The sequence below is a fragment of the Haliotis rufescens genome, unplaced genomic scaffold (assembly GCF_023055435.1).
Source record: "Haliotis rufescens isolate VD_foot unplaced genomic scaffold, xgHalRufe1.0.p SCAF_122, whole genome shotgun sequence".
Classification (NCBI taxonomy): Eukaryota; Metazoa; Mollusca; class Gastropoda; order Lepetellida; family Haliotidae; genus Haliotis; species Haliotis rufescens.
The window spans coordinates 695,856-715,038 of NW_025963805.1; the positions used below are offsets into that span (position 1 = coordinate 695,856).

General features: G+C 45.2%; 1 protein-coding gene across 1 annotated transcript in view; it reads left to right on the forward strand.

Annotated features, from left to right (window-relative positions):
- The first annotated feature begins 252 nt into the window (after window positions 1-252).
- Window positions 253-19,183, forward strand: part of LOC124118560 (cubilin-like) — a 31,450-nt gene continuing 12,519 nt past the window's right edge. The window contains exons 1-10 of the mRNA XM_048393940.1: window positions 253-406; window positions 5,329-5,416; window positions 7,174-7,298; window positions 11,927-12,085; window positions 12,479-12,581; window positions 13,548-13,669; window positions 15,587-15,757; window positions 16,377-16,461; window positions 17,053-17,183; window positions 18,799-18,942. Of these exons, the coding sequence (XP_048249897.1) occupies window positions 304-406; window positions 5,329-5,416; window positions 7,174-7,298; window positions 11,927-12,085; window positions 12,479-12,581; window positions 13,548-13,669; window positions 15,587-15,757; window positions 16,377-16,461; window positions 17,053-17,183; window positions 18,799-18,942 (1,231 nt within the window). The 5' untranslated portion in view covers window positions 253-303. The remainder of the gene's footprint in view (window positions 407-5,328; window positions 5,417-7,173; window positions 7,299-11,926; window positions 12,086-12,478; window positions 12,582-13,547; window positions 13,670-15,586; window positions 15,758-16,376; window positions 16,462-17,052; window positions 17,184-18,798; window positions 18,943-19,183) is intronic.

Here is a 19,183-nt window from a genome sequence, read left to right on the forward strand (position 1 = left end):
ACATCAACCAAGTCAGCGAGCCTGACCACCCGATCCCGTTAGTCGACTCTTACGACAAGCATAGTCACCTTTTTACGGCAAGCATAGGTTGCTGAAGACCTATTCTACCCGGGAATGAAAAGGCTTTGATCCACCTTTAAAACACATATTCGTTTACTGGCAATTGCAGTTGGTTTTGGACGACAGTGAATCTGGTTACGTGGTTAGAAAGGGTTAAAGATACAGCCCCGCCTACCCGGGGTAGATGAAGCAGGATCACAATACAGTTCATGTTTGTATGGCGACTTAAAGGGGTAGACCTACATGCTCCGTTATTCCAAGGCGGCCTGCCTCGACTGCAGCATGCATTTCCAGAGAGTGGCATGGGCCCTGGTTTTCGTGGTGTGGGTGCACGTGATGCCAACAGGTGAGTCGTTTATGACGTGGTGGTCAGTTCTGACTTAATTTATGAATTAATGTGTCATATTTGCCGAGGAAATCAAATCAGTCAGTCTGTTATGTACCGTATGTATACATGTGATGACATGACGATATCAACCATAAACACAATGTAGATTGGGATAGTCAGGTAAATATGGGAACATTAAGGCCACAGTTAATTATATGTGACATTTAGTTTTAGAAAATGTGAGTCGGGGTTTTGTGGTTTTCAGTGGGCTGAACCCTCTCTTTTCAGACACAGTGCGTGTTTAACTCAGCCTGCCACTCACTCAACCACTCACTCAACCACTCACTCACTCATTCAACCACTCAACCACTCAACATCTCACTCACTCACTCACTCACTCACTCACTCACTCACTCACTCACTCACTCACTCACTCACTCACTCACTCACTCACTACTCACTCACTCACTCACTCTCACTCACTCACTCACTCAACCAACCACTCACTCAACCACTCACTCAACCACTCACTCACTCATTCAACCACTCAACCACTCAACATCTCACTCACTCACTCACTCACTCACTCCCTTACTCACTCACTCACTCACTCACTCACTCACTCACTCACTCACTCACTCACTGTGTATACTAGTCCACATCGTCATGGTTTATATGACCAGTTACTTTTGCCTATAGCCATGAGTATAATGCCCCCTGCGGTCTGTTACAGACGTTTAATATATACACCAGCTTACCAAGATGTCAGGGTGTATGTAGAGCGTTACAGTGCATCTATACACACGACAGTGTTGCAGGTCGGATTTCTGTCATTGATTGATCGAGTGTTTCTCACCTTAATTCAAGTCCCGGTGTATATTACTGGGAGTTATTTATTGTGAACGGGGCAGTTGTCAGCTCTACCTCCAGTGATGGCCAAACATACGGCTTTATAATACACGAGTATGTGAAAGCCGAGGTTGACATATGCAACATGCTTCAGTGCCTTCTAAACAGAACGCGAATGAAATACGACCATAACTCTACCCTGCAATTGCAAATGACGAACAAAGCCAAACACTTAAGATTTGTGAACCCTCAAGCGATGGTGTCTACGTATACACTAGCGTCTGGCGCAGATAAAACAGGTTGAAAACCAAACTTGAAAATCAGTTTTTACTAGTTTTGCACAGCCGTTTTATCTAAACTGTTGAATGTTATATGACGCCGCATTCAGCAATATTCCGGCGGTCAGTAAACAATCGACACTGGACAAGACAAACCAGTGATTTATATTATTACGTCCCGCAACCTCGGAGTACTCGTCATCAACCAAGTGACCGATCCATTAAGTCACATTTTACGACAAACATAACTGGATCTTTTCTAACCTCAAATCTCACATCTGTATGTGTGTGGGAGAATACGTGTATCTGTGTATATGTGAGTGTGTGTGTGTGAGTGTGAGTGTGAGTGTGTGTGTAAGTGTGTGTGTGAGAAGGTGTATGTGAGTGTGTGTCTGTGTCTGAATGTATGTGTGAGTGTGTGTGTGTGACTGTGTGTGTGAATGTGTGTGTGCGTGAGTGAGTGTGTCTATATGTGTGTCTGTGTGTGAATATGTGTGTGTGTGCGTGGGTGAGTGTGTGTCTGTGTGGGTGAGTGTGTGTGAGTGCGTGTGTGAGTATGTTGTCTGTGTGAGAGTGTGTATGTGTGTATGTGTATGAGTGTGTTTCTGTGTTTTCTGTGTGTGAGAGAGTGCGTGTGTCTGTATGTATGTGTGTGTCTGTGTGTGTGTGTCTGTGAATGTATGTTGTCTGTGTGAGAGTGTGTATGTGTGTGTATGTGTATGAGTGTGTTTCTATGTTTTCTGTGTTTGAGAGAGTGCGTGTGTCTGTATGTGTGTGTGTGTGTGTGAGTGCGTGTGTGAGTATGTTGTCTGTGTGAGAGTGTGTATGTGTGTATGTGTATGAGTGTGTTTCTGTGATTTCTGTGTGTGAGAGAGTGCGTGTGTCTGTATGTATGTATGTATGTATGTATGTATGTGTGTGTGTGTGTGTGTGTGTGTGTGTGTGTGTGTGTGTGTGTGTGTGTGTGTGTGTGTGTGTGTGTGTGTGTGTCTGTGAATGTATGTTAGTGGTATAAGTGTGTGAGAAAGTTTGAGTGTGTGTGAGTATGTGAGTGTGTTCGTATATGTTTGTCTGTGTGTGTATGTGTGTGAGTGTGTGTCTGTGTGTATATGTATGTGTGGTCGAGTGTGTCTATGTGTGTGAGTGTGTGTCAGTGAGTTTGTTTGGAATTCGAACTATCCCACCCTTACAGGAGGTTGTGACCGCCTCCGTAGTCTAGTGGTAGAGCGTCCTCCCGGAGAGCGGAAGGTCCGGGGTTCGATCCCCGGACCGCGTCATACAAAAAGACGTTAAAAGATTGTACTTGTTGTTACCCTGTCTGGCGCTCGGGATTAAGGGGCTAAAACAAGGACTGGTCGGCTCGGAGTCAGTATACTGTGTCTGAGTGAGGTATTCATGTTAAACTGCGGCATGGTATCTCAGTGAGCTAGCACTATAAATCGGCATCAGTCCAGACTAGTACAAGCAGCCACACAAACACACACACACACGTCGCTATATAAGTGCAATAATCTTGGACGCGACGTTAAACCCCATTTCACTTCACCTCACCTACAGGAAGTTATTGTTGCGCTCTACCTAGCAGACCTACGTGCTTAAAGTGTAATGTCTTGCCCGTGGGTATATCATTCTTTGGTTGACATGAAAGGGTAATTTCAGAAGTTTGTGTTTAACAATCATCCACCAGGGCACATGGTATGCGGGGAAGTATCAAAATATATATTTAAATGCCATCTTGATAAGATTGCCACGTTTAGCCTTTTTCCTCGGTTAGCTTAATAAGGAGTGATGTTACCAACAGGAAACTAACTGAACTTTCAGTTTTCATTGATAATGCATTTCGTATGGAGATAAATAGTATACATCTCGACCGAAGGTTTAGGTTACTTGCTCCTAAAGCTATTGACAATGCTTCGTTTACAATAACATATATCACAAGAAGGATGGACAGAAGAGATTGGTGATAAAAAGGAAAGGCATGCAACGCTGACTTTCAGTGATGAACTCTTGGACAGAGAGAAAAATGTGAGGAAGATCTGCCTTGCCGTCAAGAAGGAGCCGTACCTTGAATTCAAATATGTCACGGACAGTATCAGAGAACGCCAAATCCGCCCTCCCATGAATCACGGATGCTACTTAACACAAATTGCGAATGCTTTGTGAAAAAGTTGCGATTTGAAGACATTACTGAAAAAATATCGAAAATAAAATATTATGAGGGAATTTTAATGTAAACCGTCATGCTCTTTAAATGTTGAATATATGTATCAAATAGTATTGTTTTTTGCATCCTGCGTATCACACTGCTCAGTACCAAATATCATCTTATAAACATATATATACATGTCTGTTTATCTTTATATATATTATAAAAACATTCATTGAAGGTCAAAATAACATGCATACTTCGATTTACCTCGACCATACATTGACATTACAAATTCATTCATTACCAATTCATACCACTGATATCATACCATGGTAGGTAGCCTATGAAACCGGGGATGGTATTCATCAGTAATCTGTGAAAGACAATAACTAGTACACGAGAACCGGTCGACTTGGCCTCACGCTGTAACCTGTACAACCCTATATCACTCAACCAGGGCTGCCAGTTGTGTATCTCGTATACATCTTTAAGCATGGAAATTCAGGTGGATGTGTGTGTGTGTGTGTGTGTGTGTGTGTGTGTGTGTGTGTTGTGTGTGTGTGTGTGTGTTTTGTGTGTGTTTTGTGTGTGTGTGTGTGTGTGTGTGTGTGTGTGTGTGTGTGTGGTGTGTTTGTGTGTGGTGTGTTTGTGTGGTGTGTGTGTGTGTGTGTGTGTGTGTGTGTGTGTGTGTGTGTGTGTGTGTGTGTGTGTGTGTGTGTGTGTGTGTGTGTGGTGTGTGTGTGTGTGGTGTGTGTGTGTGTGTGTGTGTGTGGTGTTTGTGTGTGGTGTGTCTGTGTGTGGTGTGTCTGTGTGTGTGTGGTGTGGTGTGGTGTGTGTGTGTGTGTGTGTGTGTGTGTGTGTGTGTGTGTGTGTGTGTGTGTGTGTGTGTGTTGTGTTGTGTTGTGTGTGCGTGTGTGTTCTATATGTTTATCTTCACGGTTATCGACGTTTTACTTTTTGTTAGTGAGACCTCATTCAGGGTATTAGATTTTACTAGTAAGACCGAGTATGAAATTTGATAAGTCCTGATGAGCAGATGAAGTATGGACTTGGTGCTTTAAACGTCCAATGTTCCAAACAAGAGTAGACATGAAACTTTTTCATTATGGACAATGGGAATCGAACCCTCAAACGCCCGATCACCTGTCAGGCTATGTAACCCTGAGATCACAGAACTGGTGAAGATAAGTGGTGTATTGTAAGGTACCCTCAAACGCCCGATCACTTGTCAGGCTATGTATCCCTGAGATCACAAAACTGGGTGAAGACAAGAGGTGCATTGTAAGGTACCCTCAAACGCCCGATCAGCTGTCAGGCTATGTAACCCTGACATCCCAAGAACAAGTGAATAATTAGGATAAAACTCTTTCAAGGTCCTATAACATATCTGTCGTATCAGATGTTTATCTATACAACAAACTACCGAGTTCCGAGTTGTTTTGTATCTTTATGTGAATTTTACCATTTTGAGCAAATGTATATCAGTCACAGTCATCTCACGCCAACGACAATTGGGTGACGGCGCTGGGTGTTTGTAACAAGTTGTATGCATCCGAAATAATTCCTTTCATCAAATAGGATGCGATGTTAAAGGTACAGTTTCCACTCTCCTTTGGCGATGGATGCCATGAGTCAGGAAACCAACGTGTTATTGTTTATTTCAGCCGAGAGCTGTGAGGGTCATGTCGAGTTGGCTGCCACGGCCCAGCAGGCCAGCATCTTCTCAACCAACTACCCCAGCAGCTATACCAAGTGAGTGAAGCCGCCATAGGTAGAACTCATTTCTAGTCTTTAACACCGCCTCCCTGTTCTAGTGATAGAGTGAGTGAAGCCACCATAGGTAGAACTTATTTCTAGTCTTTAACACCGCCTCCCTGTCCTAGTGATAGAGTGAGTGAAGCCACCACAGTTATACCTCATTTCTAGTCTTTAACACCGCCTCCCTGCCCTAGTGATAGAGTGTGTGAGGCCGCCATAGGTAGACCTCATTTCTAGTCTTTAACACCGCCTCCCTGTCCTAGTGATAGAGTGAGTGAAGCCACCACAGTTAAAACTTATATCTAGTCTTTAACACCGCCTCCCTGTTCTAGTGATAGAGTGAGTGAAGCCACCACAGTTATACCTCATTTCTAGTCTTTAACACCGCCTCCCTGCCCTAGTGATAGAGTGTGTGAGGCCGCCATAGGTAGACCTCATTTCTAGTCTTTAACACCGCCTCCCTGTCCTAGTGATAGAGTGAGTGAAGCCACCACAGTTAAAACTTATATCTAGTCTTTAACACCGCCTCCCTGTTCTAGTGATAGAGTGAGTGAAGCCACCATAGGTAGACCTCATTTCTAGTCTTCAACACCGCCTCCCTGTCCTAGTGATAAAGTGAGTGAAGCCGCCATAGGTAGAACTTATTTCTAGCCTTTAACACCGCCTCCCTGTTCTAGTGATAGAGTGAGTGAGGTCACCACAGGTAGAACTTATTTCTAGTCTTCAACACCGCCTCCCTGACCTAGTGATAGAGTGAGTGAAGCCACCATAGGTAGAACTTATTTCTAGTCTTTAACACCGCCTCCCTGTCCAAGTGATAGAGTGAGTGAAGCCACCATAGGTAGAACTTATTTCTAGTCTTTAACACCGCCTCCCTGTCCAAGTGATAGAGTTAGTGAAGCCGCCATAGGTAGAACTTATTTCTAGTCTTTAACACCGCCTCCCTGTCCAAGTGATAGAGTGAGTGAAGCCACTATAGGAAGAACTTCTTTCTAGTCTTTAAGTCCCTGTTCTACTGTTTAGGGGTCTGCCCGGTGAATTTCGGTGCTGCAATCCCCGGCCGCATCATACAAAAAATCATTAACAGGAATTCTTGATGACCTGCCTGCTCGATATACAACACCTTCATCATATAGACTCTGTAGTATAATATAATGATACAGTATAGATTCCTGTTTGTGCAGGAAGTAGTAATTGGCATGTGCACACATGGATTGCTTATGGACCTTATGGTACAGGAATTAATTATGACCCCGATGATACAGTAATAATTTACGAACCTGGTGATACAGTAATATTTCATATACCTGATAATGCAGTAATCATTTAGGGACCTGGTGATACAGTAATATTTCATATACCTGATAATGCAGTAATCTTTTAGGGACCTGGTGATACAGTGATATTTCATGGACCTGATGATGAATTAATATGTTGCGGACCTGATGATGCAGTAATCTTTTATGGACCTTATGATACAGTAATATCTCATGGACCAGATGATAAAATATTTTGTAATGAACATTATGATACAGAAATCATTTATGGACCCAATGACCCATTAATATTTCATGGACCTGATGATGAAGTAATCATTTATAGGCCTGATGACACAGTCATCATTTACGGACCTGATGGTGAGTAGTCGTTAAAGATCTCGTTGTGCAAGTGGTATCTAACTATACATTAACTACAAGCCTGACGTAAAAGCACGTGCAGCATCAGTTATGATGCGTGGATCCCCTTCTCAGTGCAGCATCCTGCAGCTGGCGGCTGTACCCAGCGACGACAGGTGCCCGCGTGTACATCGAGGTGGTCGACGTCGACCTGGACGACACACACGGCGTCTGCAGTGACAACCTCACCATATACGCCGGTAAGAAATTGTGTTCTGCATAGGAATATTTTTTTAGTCGTTGTTGTCTTCTTAAATAGTTTGGGGCGGTCGGCTAGTCCAGTGGTTAAAGCGTTCGATTCCCGACATGGTTACATTGGTTCCATATCTGGTGTCCCCGTCGTGATATTGTTGGAACACCGCTTACAGAGGCGTGAAACCATACTCACTCACTCACTCACTCTTGGATTAGTCACCCTCGGATGAAAAATGAGCACCTCCACTATTGATAGTATTCATTAGTATTCATCCCACCGCCCCTGACAACCTTGTACCATCATTCATATGATATTGCACATTACACATTTCACATACCAGTTAATGGTAATGTTAGAACATTTAACTACAGTAAACTACGTTTATAACGAAACACCCTTAGAACGAACTGACGGATATAACAAACTTATTTTTCAGTCCCGACCATTTGTCGTATATATGTTGCATGTATGCTTATAACGAACTACGGTTACTACGAACTAAAATCAGCGGTCCCCTCGAGTTCGTTATAACCGTAGTTTACTGTACATGCCGGTAATAATTTCTAACATCTATAAAGCACCACTTCAAACGTTTCGTAAAGCCCAGTCATGGAAGAGGAAGAATCAAAAACGAAATGTCACTCGATGCGTAATAAGGGTTTCCAGAAACGGGGAATTGAAGACAATATTTGAGGTTGTTTGTAAGAACAACCAGATCAGAGCCAGATCAGAGCCAGGTCAGAGCCAGGTCATTTATGGAGGGGACATGCGGGTTATTTATGTTCGTACGTCCAGGTATGGTAGATGAAATCCCAGGGATTTGACATCACGTCCAGGAGACGTGTTTATGAGATATAAGCCGGTCAGCGAAGAAAGGTATGACGTTTGGTGGGTTATATATGTGACCCATAAATTATTTACATTTCTGTTTCATTCGGGTGAGTGAGTATGGTTTTACGCCGCTTTTAGCAATATTCCAGCAATATCAAGGCATGGGACACCAGAAATGGGCTTCACACATTGTACCCATGTCGGGAATCGAACCCGGGTCAGCGGCGTTAACACTAGGCTACCCGACCACCACTCACTATATGGGGTAAATTAAGTGTTGTTAAACATCTCGTTTTGGGGAGTTATCAAACTGATTCCTTGACGATAAGTGCCTGGTTTACCCACAGCGACTGGGTATTTTATTAATTGAACCAAACGTTTAGAAATCACAACACAATTGATCACATGTTCGGACTTAAAGGGAGACGTATGTCTTTACCTCCTTTCAATGTTAAAAGCGTTTCTCCATAACTGACCGACAAGGGCCCGCGACTACGAATTCAACCAGATTTGCACATACATTACGCGTTTGTGTTACGAGGTGAATTGTTATCTTGACTTTCTATCGCATAAAATGTGTCATGTAACTCCGTTGTGTATGGACCGCCTCCACGGTCTAGTGGTAGAGACGGAGAGCGGAAGGTCCGGGGTTCGATCCCCGACCGCGTCATACCAAAAGACGTTAAAAGATGGTACTTGTTGTTACCTTGTCTGGCGCTCGACATTAAAGGGCTAAAACAAGGACTGGACGGCTCGGAGTCAGTATACTGTGTCTGAGTTGGGTATTCATGTTAAACTGCGGCATGGTATCTCAGTGGGCTAGCACTATAAATCGGCATCAGTCCGGTCTTGTACAAGCAGCCACACACACACACAGGCATGCACGTCGCTATATTACTGCAATAATCTTGGACGCGACGTTAAACCCCATTTCACCTAACCTCACCTCACCCGGTGCCTTACACGATCTTGTTAGAGGTTTCCAGAAAATATTGTCTGGGTAATCTATCTTTTACCCTAGCTTTAACACAATTTTCTTTCGAGATGTACAATATCAAATATATGGTAATACAGTAAACTACGGTTATAACGAACTCAAAGAGACAACTTATTTTAGTTCGTTATAACAGAAGTTCGTTATAAGCATATGTGCTCTCCAGTAGTGTGTTATGGTCATGACATTAGGTCATGTGATCTTCAGTAGTGTGTTATGGTCATGACATTAGATCATGTGCTCTTCAGTAGTGTGTTATGGTCATGACAATAGATCATGTGCTCTTTAGTGAGGTGTTATGGTCATGACATTAGATGATGTGCTCTTCAGTAGTGTGTTATGGTCATGACATTAGATCATGTGCTCTTCAGTGGGGTGTTATGGTCATGACATTAGATCACGTGCACTTCAGTAGTGTGTTATGGTCATGACATTAGATCATGTGCTCTTCAGTGGTGTGTTATGGTCATGACATTAGATCATGTGCTCTTGAGTAGTGTGTTATGGTCATGACATTAGATCATGTTCTCTTCAGTGGTGTGTTATAGTCATGACATTAGATCATGTACTCTTCAGTGGTGTGTTATGGTCATGACATTAGATCATGTGCTCTTCAGTGGGGTGTTATGTACATGACATTAGATCATGTGCTCTTCAGTGGTGTGTTATGTTCATGACATTAGATCACGTGCTCTTCAGTAGTGTGTTATGGTCATGACATTAGGTCATGTGCTCTTCAGTGGTGTGCTATGGTCATGTCGGGTAGCATTGACGCTGAAGCGTTCTCTCGTTAAACCGAAGGCCAAGGTTCGAAATTGCTTGAAGCGGCGTAAAATCATAATAATTCACTTCCGATAATATTAAGGAGTTGATTAGATGCCGTGACCAGTGTCAGTGTGTCATGTTTATACAGGAGCTGATTAGATGTGACCAGTACTAGTGTCAGTGTGTCATGTTTTGCAGGAGTTGATTAGATGCCGTGACCAGTGTCAGTGTGTCTTGTTTATACAGGAGCTGATTAGATGCCGTGACCAGTGTCAGTGTGTCATGTTTATACAGGAGCTGATTAGATGTTGTGACCAGTGTCAGTGTGTCTTGTTTATACAGGAGCTGATTAGACGTTGTGACCAGTGTCAGTGTGTCTTGTTTATAGAGGAGCTGATTAGATGTTGTGACCAGTGTCAGTGTGTCATGTTTATACAGGAGCTTATTAGATGTTGTGACCAGTGTCAGTGTGTCATGTTTATAGAGGAGCTTATCAGATGTTGTGACCAGTGTCAGTGTGTCTTGTTTATACAGGAGCTGATTAGATGTTGTGACCAGTGTCAGTGTGTCATGTTTATAGAGGAGCTTATCAGATGTTGTGACCAGTGTCAGTGTGTCTTGTTTATACAGGAGCTGATTAGATGTTGTGACCAGTGTCAGTGTGTCATGTTTATAGAGGAGCTTATCAGATGTTGTGACCAGTGTCAGTGTGTCTTGTTTATACAGGAGCTGATTAGATGTTGTGACCAGTGTCAGTGTGTCTTGTTTATACAGGAGCTGATTAGATGTTGTGACCAGTGTCAGTGCGTCTTGTTTATACAGGAGCTGATTAGATGTGACCAGTGTTAGTGTGTCATGTTGATACCGGAGCTGATTAGATGTTGTGACCAGTGTCAGTGTGTCTTGTTTATACAGGAGCTGATTAGATGCTGTGACCAGTGTCAGTGTGTCATGTTTATAGAGGAGCTGATTAGATGTTGTGACCAGTGTCAGTGTGTCATGTTTATACAGGAGCTGATTAGATGTTGTGACCAGTGTCAGTGTGTCATGTTTATAGAGGAGCCGATTAGATGTTGTGATCAGTGTCAGTGTGTCTTGTTTGTACAGGAGCTGATTAGATGTGACCAGTGTCAGTGTGTCTTGTTTATACAGGAGCTGATTAGATGTGACCAGTGTCAGTGTGTCATGTTTATAGAGGAGCTGATTAGATGTGACCAGTGTCAGAGTGTCATGTTTATAGAGGAGCTGATTAGATGTTGTGACCAGTGTCAGTGTGTCATGTTTATACAGGAGCTGATTAGATGTTGTGACCAGTGTCAGTGTGTCATGTTTATAGAGGAGCTGATTAGATGTTGTGACCAGTGTCAGTGTGTCATGTTTATACAGGAGCTGATTAGATGTGACCGGTGTCAGTGTGTCATGTTTATACAGGAGCTGATTAGATGTTGTGACCAGTGTCAGTGTGTCATGTTTATACAGGAGCTGATTAGATGTTTTGACCAGTGTCAGTGTGTCATGTTTATACAGGAGCTGATTAGATGTGACCGGTGTCAGTGTGTCATGTTTTTACAGGAGCTGATTAGATGTGACCGGTGTCAGAGTGTCATGTTTGTACAGGAGCTGATTAGATGTGACCAGTGTCAGTGTGTCATGTTTATAGAGGAGCTGATTAGATGTGACCAGTGTCAGAGTGTCATGTTTATAGAGGAGCTGATTAGATGTTGTGACCAGTGTCAGTGTGTCATGTTTATACAGGAGCTGATTAGATGTTTTGACCAGTGTCAGTGTGTCATGTTTATACAGGAGCTGATTAGATGTTGTGACCAGTGTCAGTGTGTCATGTTTATAGAGGAGCCGATTAGATGTTTTGACCAGTGTCAGTGTGTCATGTTTATACAGGAGCTGATTAGATGTGACCAGTACTAGTGTCAGTGTGTCATGTTATACAGGAGCTGATTAGATGTTTTGACCAGTGTCAGTGTGTCATGTTTATACAGGAACTGATTAGATGTGACCGGTGTCAGTGTGTCATGTTTATACAGGAGCTGACACTGGTGGCAAGATGCTAGATCGAATTTGTGGGAGACGTGCACCTACCCTGGTGAAGACGGAGCCCGGGGGGTCAGCCTACCTGTCCTTCTCTGCTGACAGTGCAAGGGTGGGCCGGGGATTTGCTCTCAGATACTGGGAGGCGCTTGAAGGTAAGGCAGACTTCACGTCACTTGTAACATGAATTATACATGACGATAGTCACCAAATGATATCAAATAACCTTTCACTCATTGTCTACCGTTGGGTTTCAGGGTCAGAATAGGTCCCCATTCAATAATGGGATGAGCCATGTTTCTAACGTGCCTACCCTTGGGATTCAAGGTCAGAATAGACCACCAGTACATCATGTATGTCTGAAGAGGTGCTGGTGGCCATGCTCTCTGACTTGACCATGTACTCAGATGCCTTGGAGCGAGCGCTGTTCTTGCCTTCATTTTACAGGCCGTTCTTTTATTTCAAGGCCGTTGTGATAAACCTGGAATATTGCTGACTGAGGTTTTAAACAACATTAATTCTCACAAGGTGTGTCTTGGTGTAAACAGGGAATCGTAGTGTGAACTACCCCCAGTGTGTACCCGGCGAGGTGCAGAGGGTGGAGATAGGTGCCACACCCCAACGGCTGGATCTACCCGACTACACTGCCTGGTGAGTTATGGAGGTCACGGCTGACGTGGTGTCTACATTGCGTGGTGAGTTATGGCGGTCAAGGCTGACGTGGCGTCTACATTGCGTGGTGAGTTATGGATGTCACGGCTGACGTTGTGTCTACATTGCGTGGTGAGTTATGGAGGTCACGGCTGACGTGGTGTCTACATTGCGTGGTGAGTTATGGAGGTCAAGGCAGACGTGGCGTCTACATTGCGTGGTGAGTTATGGAGGTCACGGCCGACGTGGTGTCTACATTGCGTGGTGAGTTATGGAGGTCACGGCTGACGTGGCGTCTACATTGCGTGGTGAGTTATGGAGGTCACGGCTGACGTGGTGTCTACATTGCGTGGTGAGTTATGGCGGTCAAGGCAGACGTGGTGTCTACATTGCGTGGTGAGTTATGGAGGTCACGGCTGACGTTGCGTCTACATTGCGTGGTGAGTTATGGAGGTCACGGCTGACGTGGCGTCTACATTGCGTGGTGAGTTATGGAGGTCAAGGCTGACGTGGTGTCTACATTGCGTGGTGAGTTATGGCGGTCAAGGCTGACGTGGCGTCTACATTGCGTGGTGAGTTATGGATGTCACGGCTGACGTTGTGTCTACATTGCGTGGTGAGTTATGGATGTCACGGCTGACGTTGTGTCTACATTGCGTGGTGAGTTATGGAGGTCACGGCTGACGTGGCGTCTACATTGCGTGGTGAGTTATGGAGGTCACGGCTGACGTGGCGTCTACATTGCGTGGTGAGTTATGGAGGTCACGGCTGACGTGGCGTCTACATTGCAGGGTCAGTTGTTGACCTAAAGGTTTTGTTACGAGTGATATGCATGATATTGATATTGATATTAAAGTCAAAGAATGGCAAAGGGTCTCAAATAAGTGTTTGTAAAAGGCTTATCAAATCGGGATCGGAGAGTTAACATGGCACGTCACTACCTGTCGATGTTGCTTTTTGTTTCAGGGGCTCGACATGCGACTTCCTGCTTGAGACAGACACAGACCACGTGCTGCTGCTGAGACCAGTGTCAGGCACTTTGGCTGTAGACATTGACTGTACAACAGACCACATCACAGCATACGATGGTGAGCATTTAGGCGGGGCAAGAGGTGTTGATGGGTTGTAGTGATGGTGGTGGTTGTGTTAGTGGTGGTGATGTTGTGTTAGTGGTGGTGGTGGTGATGGTGATGGTTGTGGTTGTGTTGGTGGTGGTGGTGGTGGTGGTTGTGATGGTGGTGTTGGTTGTGTCAGTGGTGGTGGTTGTGATAGTGGTGGTGGAGGTGGTGATGTGGTGGTTGTGGTGGTCGTGTTGGTGGTGGTGGTTGTGTTAGTGGTGGTTGTGTTAGTCGTGGTGTGGTGGTGTTAGTGGTGGTTGTGATGGTGATGGTGGTGGTGGTGTTAGTGGTGGTGGTGATGATTGTGGTTGTGTTAGTGGTGGTTGTGTTAGTCGTGGTGTGGTGGTGTTAGTGATGGTGGTGATGGTGGTGGTTGTGTTTGTGATGGTTGTGTTATTGGTGGTGGTGGTGGTGGTTGTGTTAGCTGTGGTGGTGGTGGTTGTGTTAGTGGTGGTGGTGGTGGTGGTGGTTGTATTAGTGGTGGTGTTGGTGGTGGTGGTTGTGTTAGTGGTGGTGATGGGGGTGGTTGTGTTAGTGGTGGTGATGTGGGTGGTTGTGTTAGTGGTGGTGATGTGGGTGGTTGTGTTAGTGGTGGTGATGGGGATGGTTGTGTTATTGGTGGTTGTGGTTGTATTATGGTCGGTGATGGGGGCGGTTGTGTTAGTGGTGGTGATGTGGGTGGTTGTGTTAGTGGTGGTGATGTGGGTGGTTGTGTTAGTGGTGGTGATGTGGGTGGTTGTGTTAGTGGTGGTGGTGGTGGTGGTTGTGTTAGTGGTGGTGATGGGGATGGTTGTGTTATTGGTGGTTGTGGTTGTATTATGGTCGGTGATGGGGGCGGTTGTGTTAGTGGTGGTGATGTGGGTGGTTGTGTTAGTGGTGGTGATGTGGGTGGTTGTGTTAGTGGTGGTGGTGGTGGTGGTGGTTGTGTTAGTGGTGGTGATGGTGGTGGTTGTGTTAGTGGTGGTGATGGGGGTGGTTGTGTTAGTGGTGGTGGTGGTGGTGGTTGTATTAGTGGTGGTGATGGGGATGGTTGTGTTATTGGTGGTTGTGGTTGTATTATGGTTGGTGATGGGGGCGGTTGTGTTAGTGGTGGTGATGGGGTGGTGATGATGGTGGTGGTTGTGTTAGTGGTGGTGGTGATCGTGGTGTTTTGTGGTGGTGATTATGGGGATTGTGGTTGTGTTGTCGGTGATGGTGAGGGGTGGTGATTGTGGTGTGTTGTTGTGTTGATGTGTTGTGTTGATGATGATGGTGGTGGTCGTCGTGATGATGAGGGTGTTGATGTGTTGTGTTGATGATGATGTTGGCGGTGATAGTGGTGGTGGTGAAGGTGATTTTGGTGACAAGTGGTGATGATGATGGTGGTGATGGTAGTTTTGTTGTTTCTGTTGTTGGTAATGTTGGTGGTGTACGAATTAGTGAGGAGGATGGGTTTTAAATACCCCTTTCTCGACACAGAAACAAAACACAAGTCTATATCCATCATTTCAATTCCTCCTGTCTAGGATATACTAAAGCCAAGATTCATACGAGAATCATAACTTTTGGCCCAGTACATATGCACCAAGAAATGGCACACTGCATACCCAAGATATATACTTTCAATATACTGCATGACAGATTAACTACAGTAAATGCCAGAATCAGGTTCCTTAACCTCTTTTGAGTAGTATATAACAAAAGTACCTGTCACAGCGGCTATAACCTGTATAACTAAAGCAAGTATTGTTTCTCGTCCCTGTTGAGCACGTCGAACAGATACGTAGTTATGATTTAAATAACAGAGTTTCTTCGTTCCCACATCTGCCTTTTCCAGCATACCTGGTGTTCCACGTGGTAGTGATATGGCAGTGGACGTGTGTATGTTCCTGTGCTGTCTTATTGCAGGAACAACCAACGAAGGCGCCCCTATAAGGTTGTGGTGTACGGAGACGGGCTTTACCGCCGTGTACAGCTCTGGTAGCTCGCTGTTCCTTCAGACCAGACTCACTAAAAGAGTGGGCACCCGTAGTCCAGCACAGCTAGGTCTCATGGCCTACAGACAGCCCAGAGCATCAGGTAAGGGTAATTCTCCCTGGAGACAAATCTGAGGGCATAAGATACACGCAAACTTGGACAATGAAACTTCAATGATCTTACAAATGATCTATCTCATCATGATTACTCTCTCCCTCTCTCCCTCTCCTCTCTCTCTCTCTCTACCCTTCAGCCCTGTCTATACACACACACACACACTCTCTCCTCTCTCGCTCCCCCCTCTCTCCTCTCTCTTTCTCCCCTCTCTCTCCCCTCCCTCTCTCCCCTCTCTCTCTCCTCTCTCTCTCTCTTTCTCTCCTCTCTCTCTCTCTCTCTCTCTTCTCTCTTCTCTCTCATCTCTCTCTCCCCTCTCTCTCCTCTCTCTCTCCCCTCTCGCTCTTTCCTCTCTCTCTTTCACTCTCTCTCTCCCCCTCCCTCTCTCTCCCCTCTCCCCCCTCTCTCTCTCTCCTCTCTCTCTTTCTCTCCTCTCTCTCTCCCTCTCTCTCTCCTCTCTCCTCTCTCTCTCCCCTCTCGCTCTTTCCTCTCTCTCTCTTTCTCTCTCTCTCTTTCTCTCTCTCTCTCTCTCTCTCTCTCTCTCTCTCTCTCTCTCTCTCCAATCCCCCCCACACAGAGACTCAGTCTTTCACCCTTATCGTTACAGGTGACTGCGACAGCAGTGCTTTCCCGACTGTCCAGATACCCTTCAGCCCTGTGTACATGTGGGTACCGTTCTCCTACGGACTGGAGTGAGTAAACAGTTATTAGTGCATCACATCATGTAACAGCATTATGTAGGTGAAGGCGGCCAAATGAAATTAAAAATTACATCTTAGAAAAAGTATGAGGTTGTAATGTTTGGAGAAGTTTAGTGAACATCATTTACTGATTTCATTGGTATACTTAATTGGCAATGTAATTTTATTGATAAGTAAGGTATAAGGCTCGCCACCAAGGTACTTACACAATATGTTCTGAGTGACCCAGCATGTCCTTAAACCCAACTCACTCGATCCGTGAAGATTCCGGGGTAGAATAGGTCTTCAGCAACCCATGCTTGCCGTAAGACGTGACTATGCTTGTCGTAAGAGGCGACTAACGGGATCGGGTGGTCAGGCTCGCTGACTTGGTTCATGCATGTCATCGATCCCAATTGCGTGGATCGATGATCATGATATTAATCACTGGATTGTCTGGTCCAGACTCGATTATTTACAGTCCGCCGTCATATAGCTGGACTATTGCTGAATGCGGCGTTAAACAACAAACAAACAAACACTTACTCACTCATCAATCGCATGCTGCCGGACCTACCTGCCAATATCTTGAATCCTTTACAGTGGTCAACCTTGCCCTGTGTCCGCCGCAGTCCGGTCACTAGGGCCAGCTAGCAGCCTGGTCATCACTGTCCTGGCGTCCACATCAGTAACAGCCGTCAACTGCGGCTCCAACTACATACAAGTGTCTTCATGTAAGGAGGGCCTTTGTTATAGTGGCAGTGAAGTTGTACACGTTTCTATCGCTTTATAAGTTCATCTTAAGAACACACCCTTTGGGATCGGGTGGTCAGGCTCGCTGACTTGGTTGATGCATGTCATCGTATTCCAATTGCGTAAATGGATGCTCATCATGTCAATCACTGGATTGTATGGTCCATACTTGACTATTTCTAAACCGCCGTCACATAGCTATAATATTGCTTAACAAACAAACAAACAATACCGAGGAATTGGTACACCGTATTTCCTCTAACAGGGAACAGGGGCCCAGGAGATTATATTTGCCGCTACCAGACCCGGCAGCTTATATAGGGCCGACATTAAGGATTTTAAAGAAATAATTACTAAAATCGAATTATCATTTCAATGTTAAATAGTATGTACCAGGTGCTTATTTGGATTTAAGCTGCGTCAGAGCCGGGTCGTATAAGAGGACTTACCGTATATTCATCACCACTTTTATGTGCGCTTCAGCTTATTGTTGATCGCCAAATACTGTCGTGCATGAGTTGTGTGTTTGTTAGTGTGTTAGTGTGTTAGTGTGTGTTAGTGTATTAGTGTGTTAGTTTGTGTGTGTGTGTGTATGTGTGTGTGTTAGTGTGTGTGTGTTAGTGTTAGTGTGTGTGTTTGTGTGTTAGTGTGTGTGTGTGTGTTAGTGTGTGTGTGTGTGTGTTTGCGCGCGCTAGCCCAGAGAGTTACCATGCCGCAGTTTAACATGAAAACTCCACTCAGACACAGTATACTCATTCCGACCCGACCAGTACTTGTTTAGACCTTAATCCCGAGCGCTCGGCAGGGTAACAACAGAGAGAGAGAGTTGCTTACAGTATTCCAGTTATATCACGGCGTGTCAGCATACTGTGGGAGGAAAGCCTGAAGTGATGCAGGTCTCAGACGTTTACCACTTTACAAGTGAAACCCACGAGCACAGGTATGGTGCTGACAACCCTAGAACCATAATTCGAATCGAACCCACGATCATAGGTTTCCTGCTTGCTTAAGGGAAGCAACTCTGCACGTCGAATTGCAGTGCCTTTGACGCCTGTGCAACCTGTGCTGGATTGGTATGTTTCAATAAGGTAGGTGTGCATCGATGCAGCCCTGGCAATGTGGTGACATAGTCAGTGCCGCTTGACAGTTCGTCCTTAGTTCGTGTAGCGGATTCGACATGACGGTAGCCTTGCCCTTCAGCACCTTTCACGGGGGGCCCAGTCGTCTAAGGCGCCGCGATTCGCTGTGCTGAGTTGCGTCCCTTGGGCAGGCCAGAAACCTTTGATTGTGGGTTCGAATCCCGCTTAGCTCCGATTATGTTTCTAGGTTTGTCAGCACCATACCCGTGCTCATGGATTTCACCGAAGTGGTAAACGTCGACACCTTCATCACTTCGGGCTTTCCTCCCACATTAAGCTGACACGCCGTGATATGACTGGAATACTGTTAAAAGCGGCGTTAAACCCAACTCACTCACTCACATGCCGCGATTCGGCTGTTCACCTCGGATTTAAAGGAGCTAGGCTTGTGCGAGTTGGACACGGTGACGTACAGGTCCCCATTAAACCACACTCACTCACTCACTTACTCACGCAGATGCTGACACAATGGAGTTCCTGCATCAGCCCAAGTGCTCGGACGAGGGACGGCCGTACTACCGACCTGAAGAGACGGAGCTGGTCATTGGTCAAGCTGTGGCCGGAAGTGGGGTCAGATACCTGGTGGAGGTCAAGGCCGAAGGTCTGTTTAATACTTCCGGGCAAGTCATCATAAAACCCGATAGTCTTTCAGTCGATCTTGTAAGCATTCGTCGGGAATTCTCCAACACTAACTTCGCTGTTCTGTTCACAAATGGCGCCACATTTGGTACGTTGAACGGATGCGCGCACAAACTGAAGTGGAATATTAAAATAAAATGTTCAATGTATCTGTTATCTTGCATAATTCTGGAGGGCCCGGTTACACAAAGCGATCTTAGCGC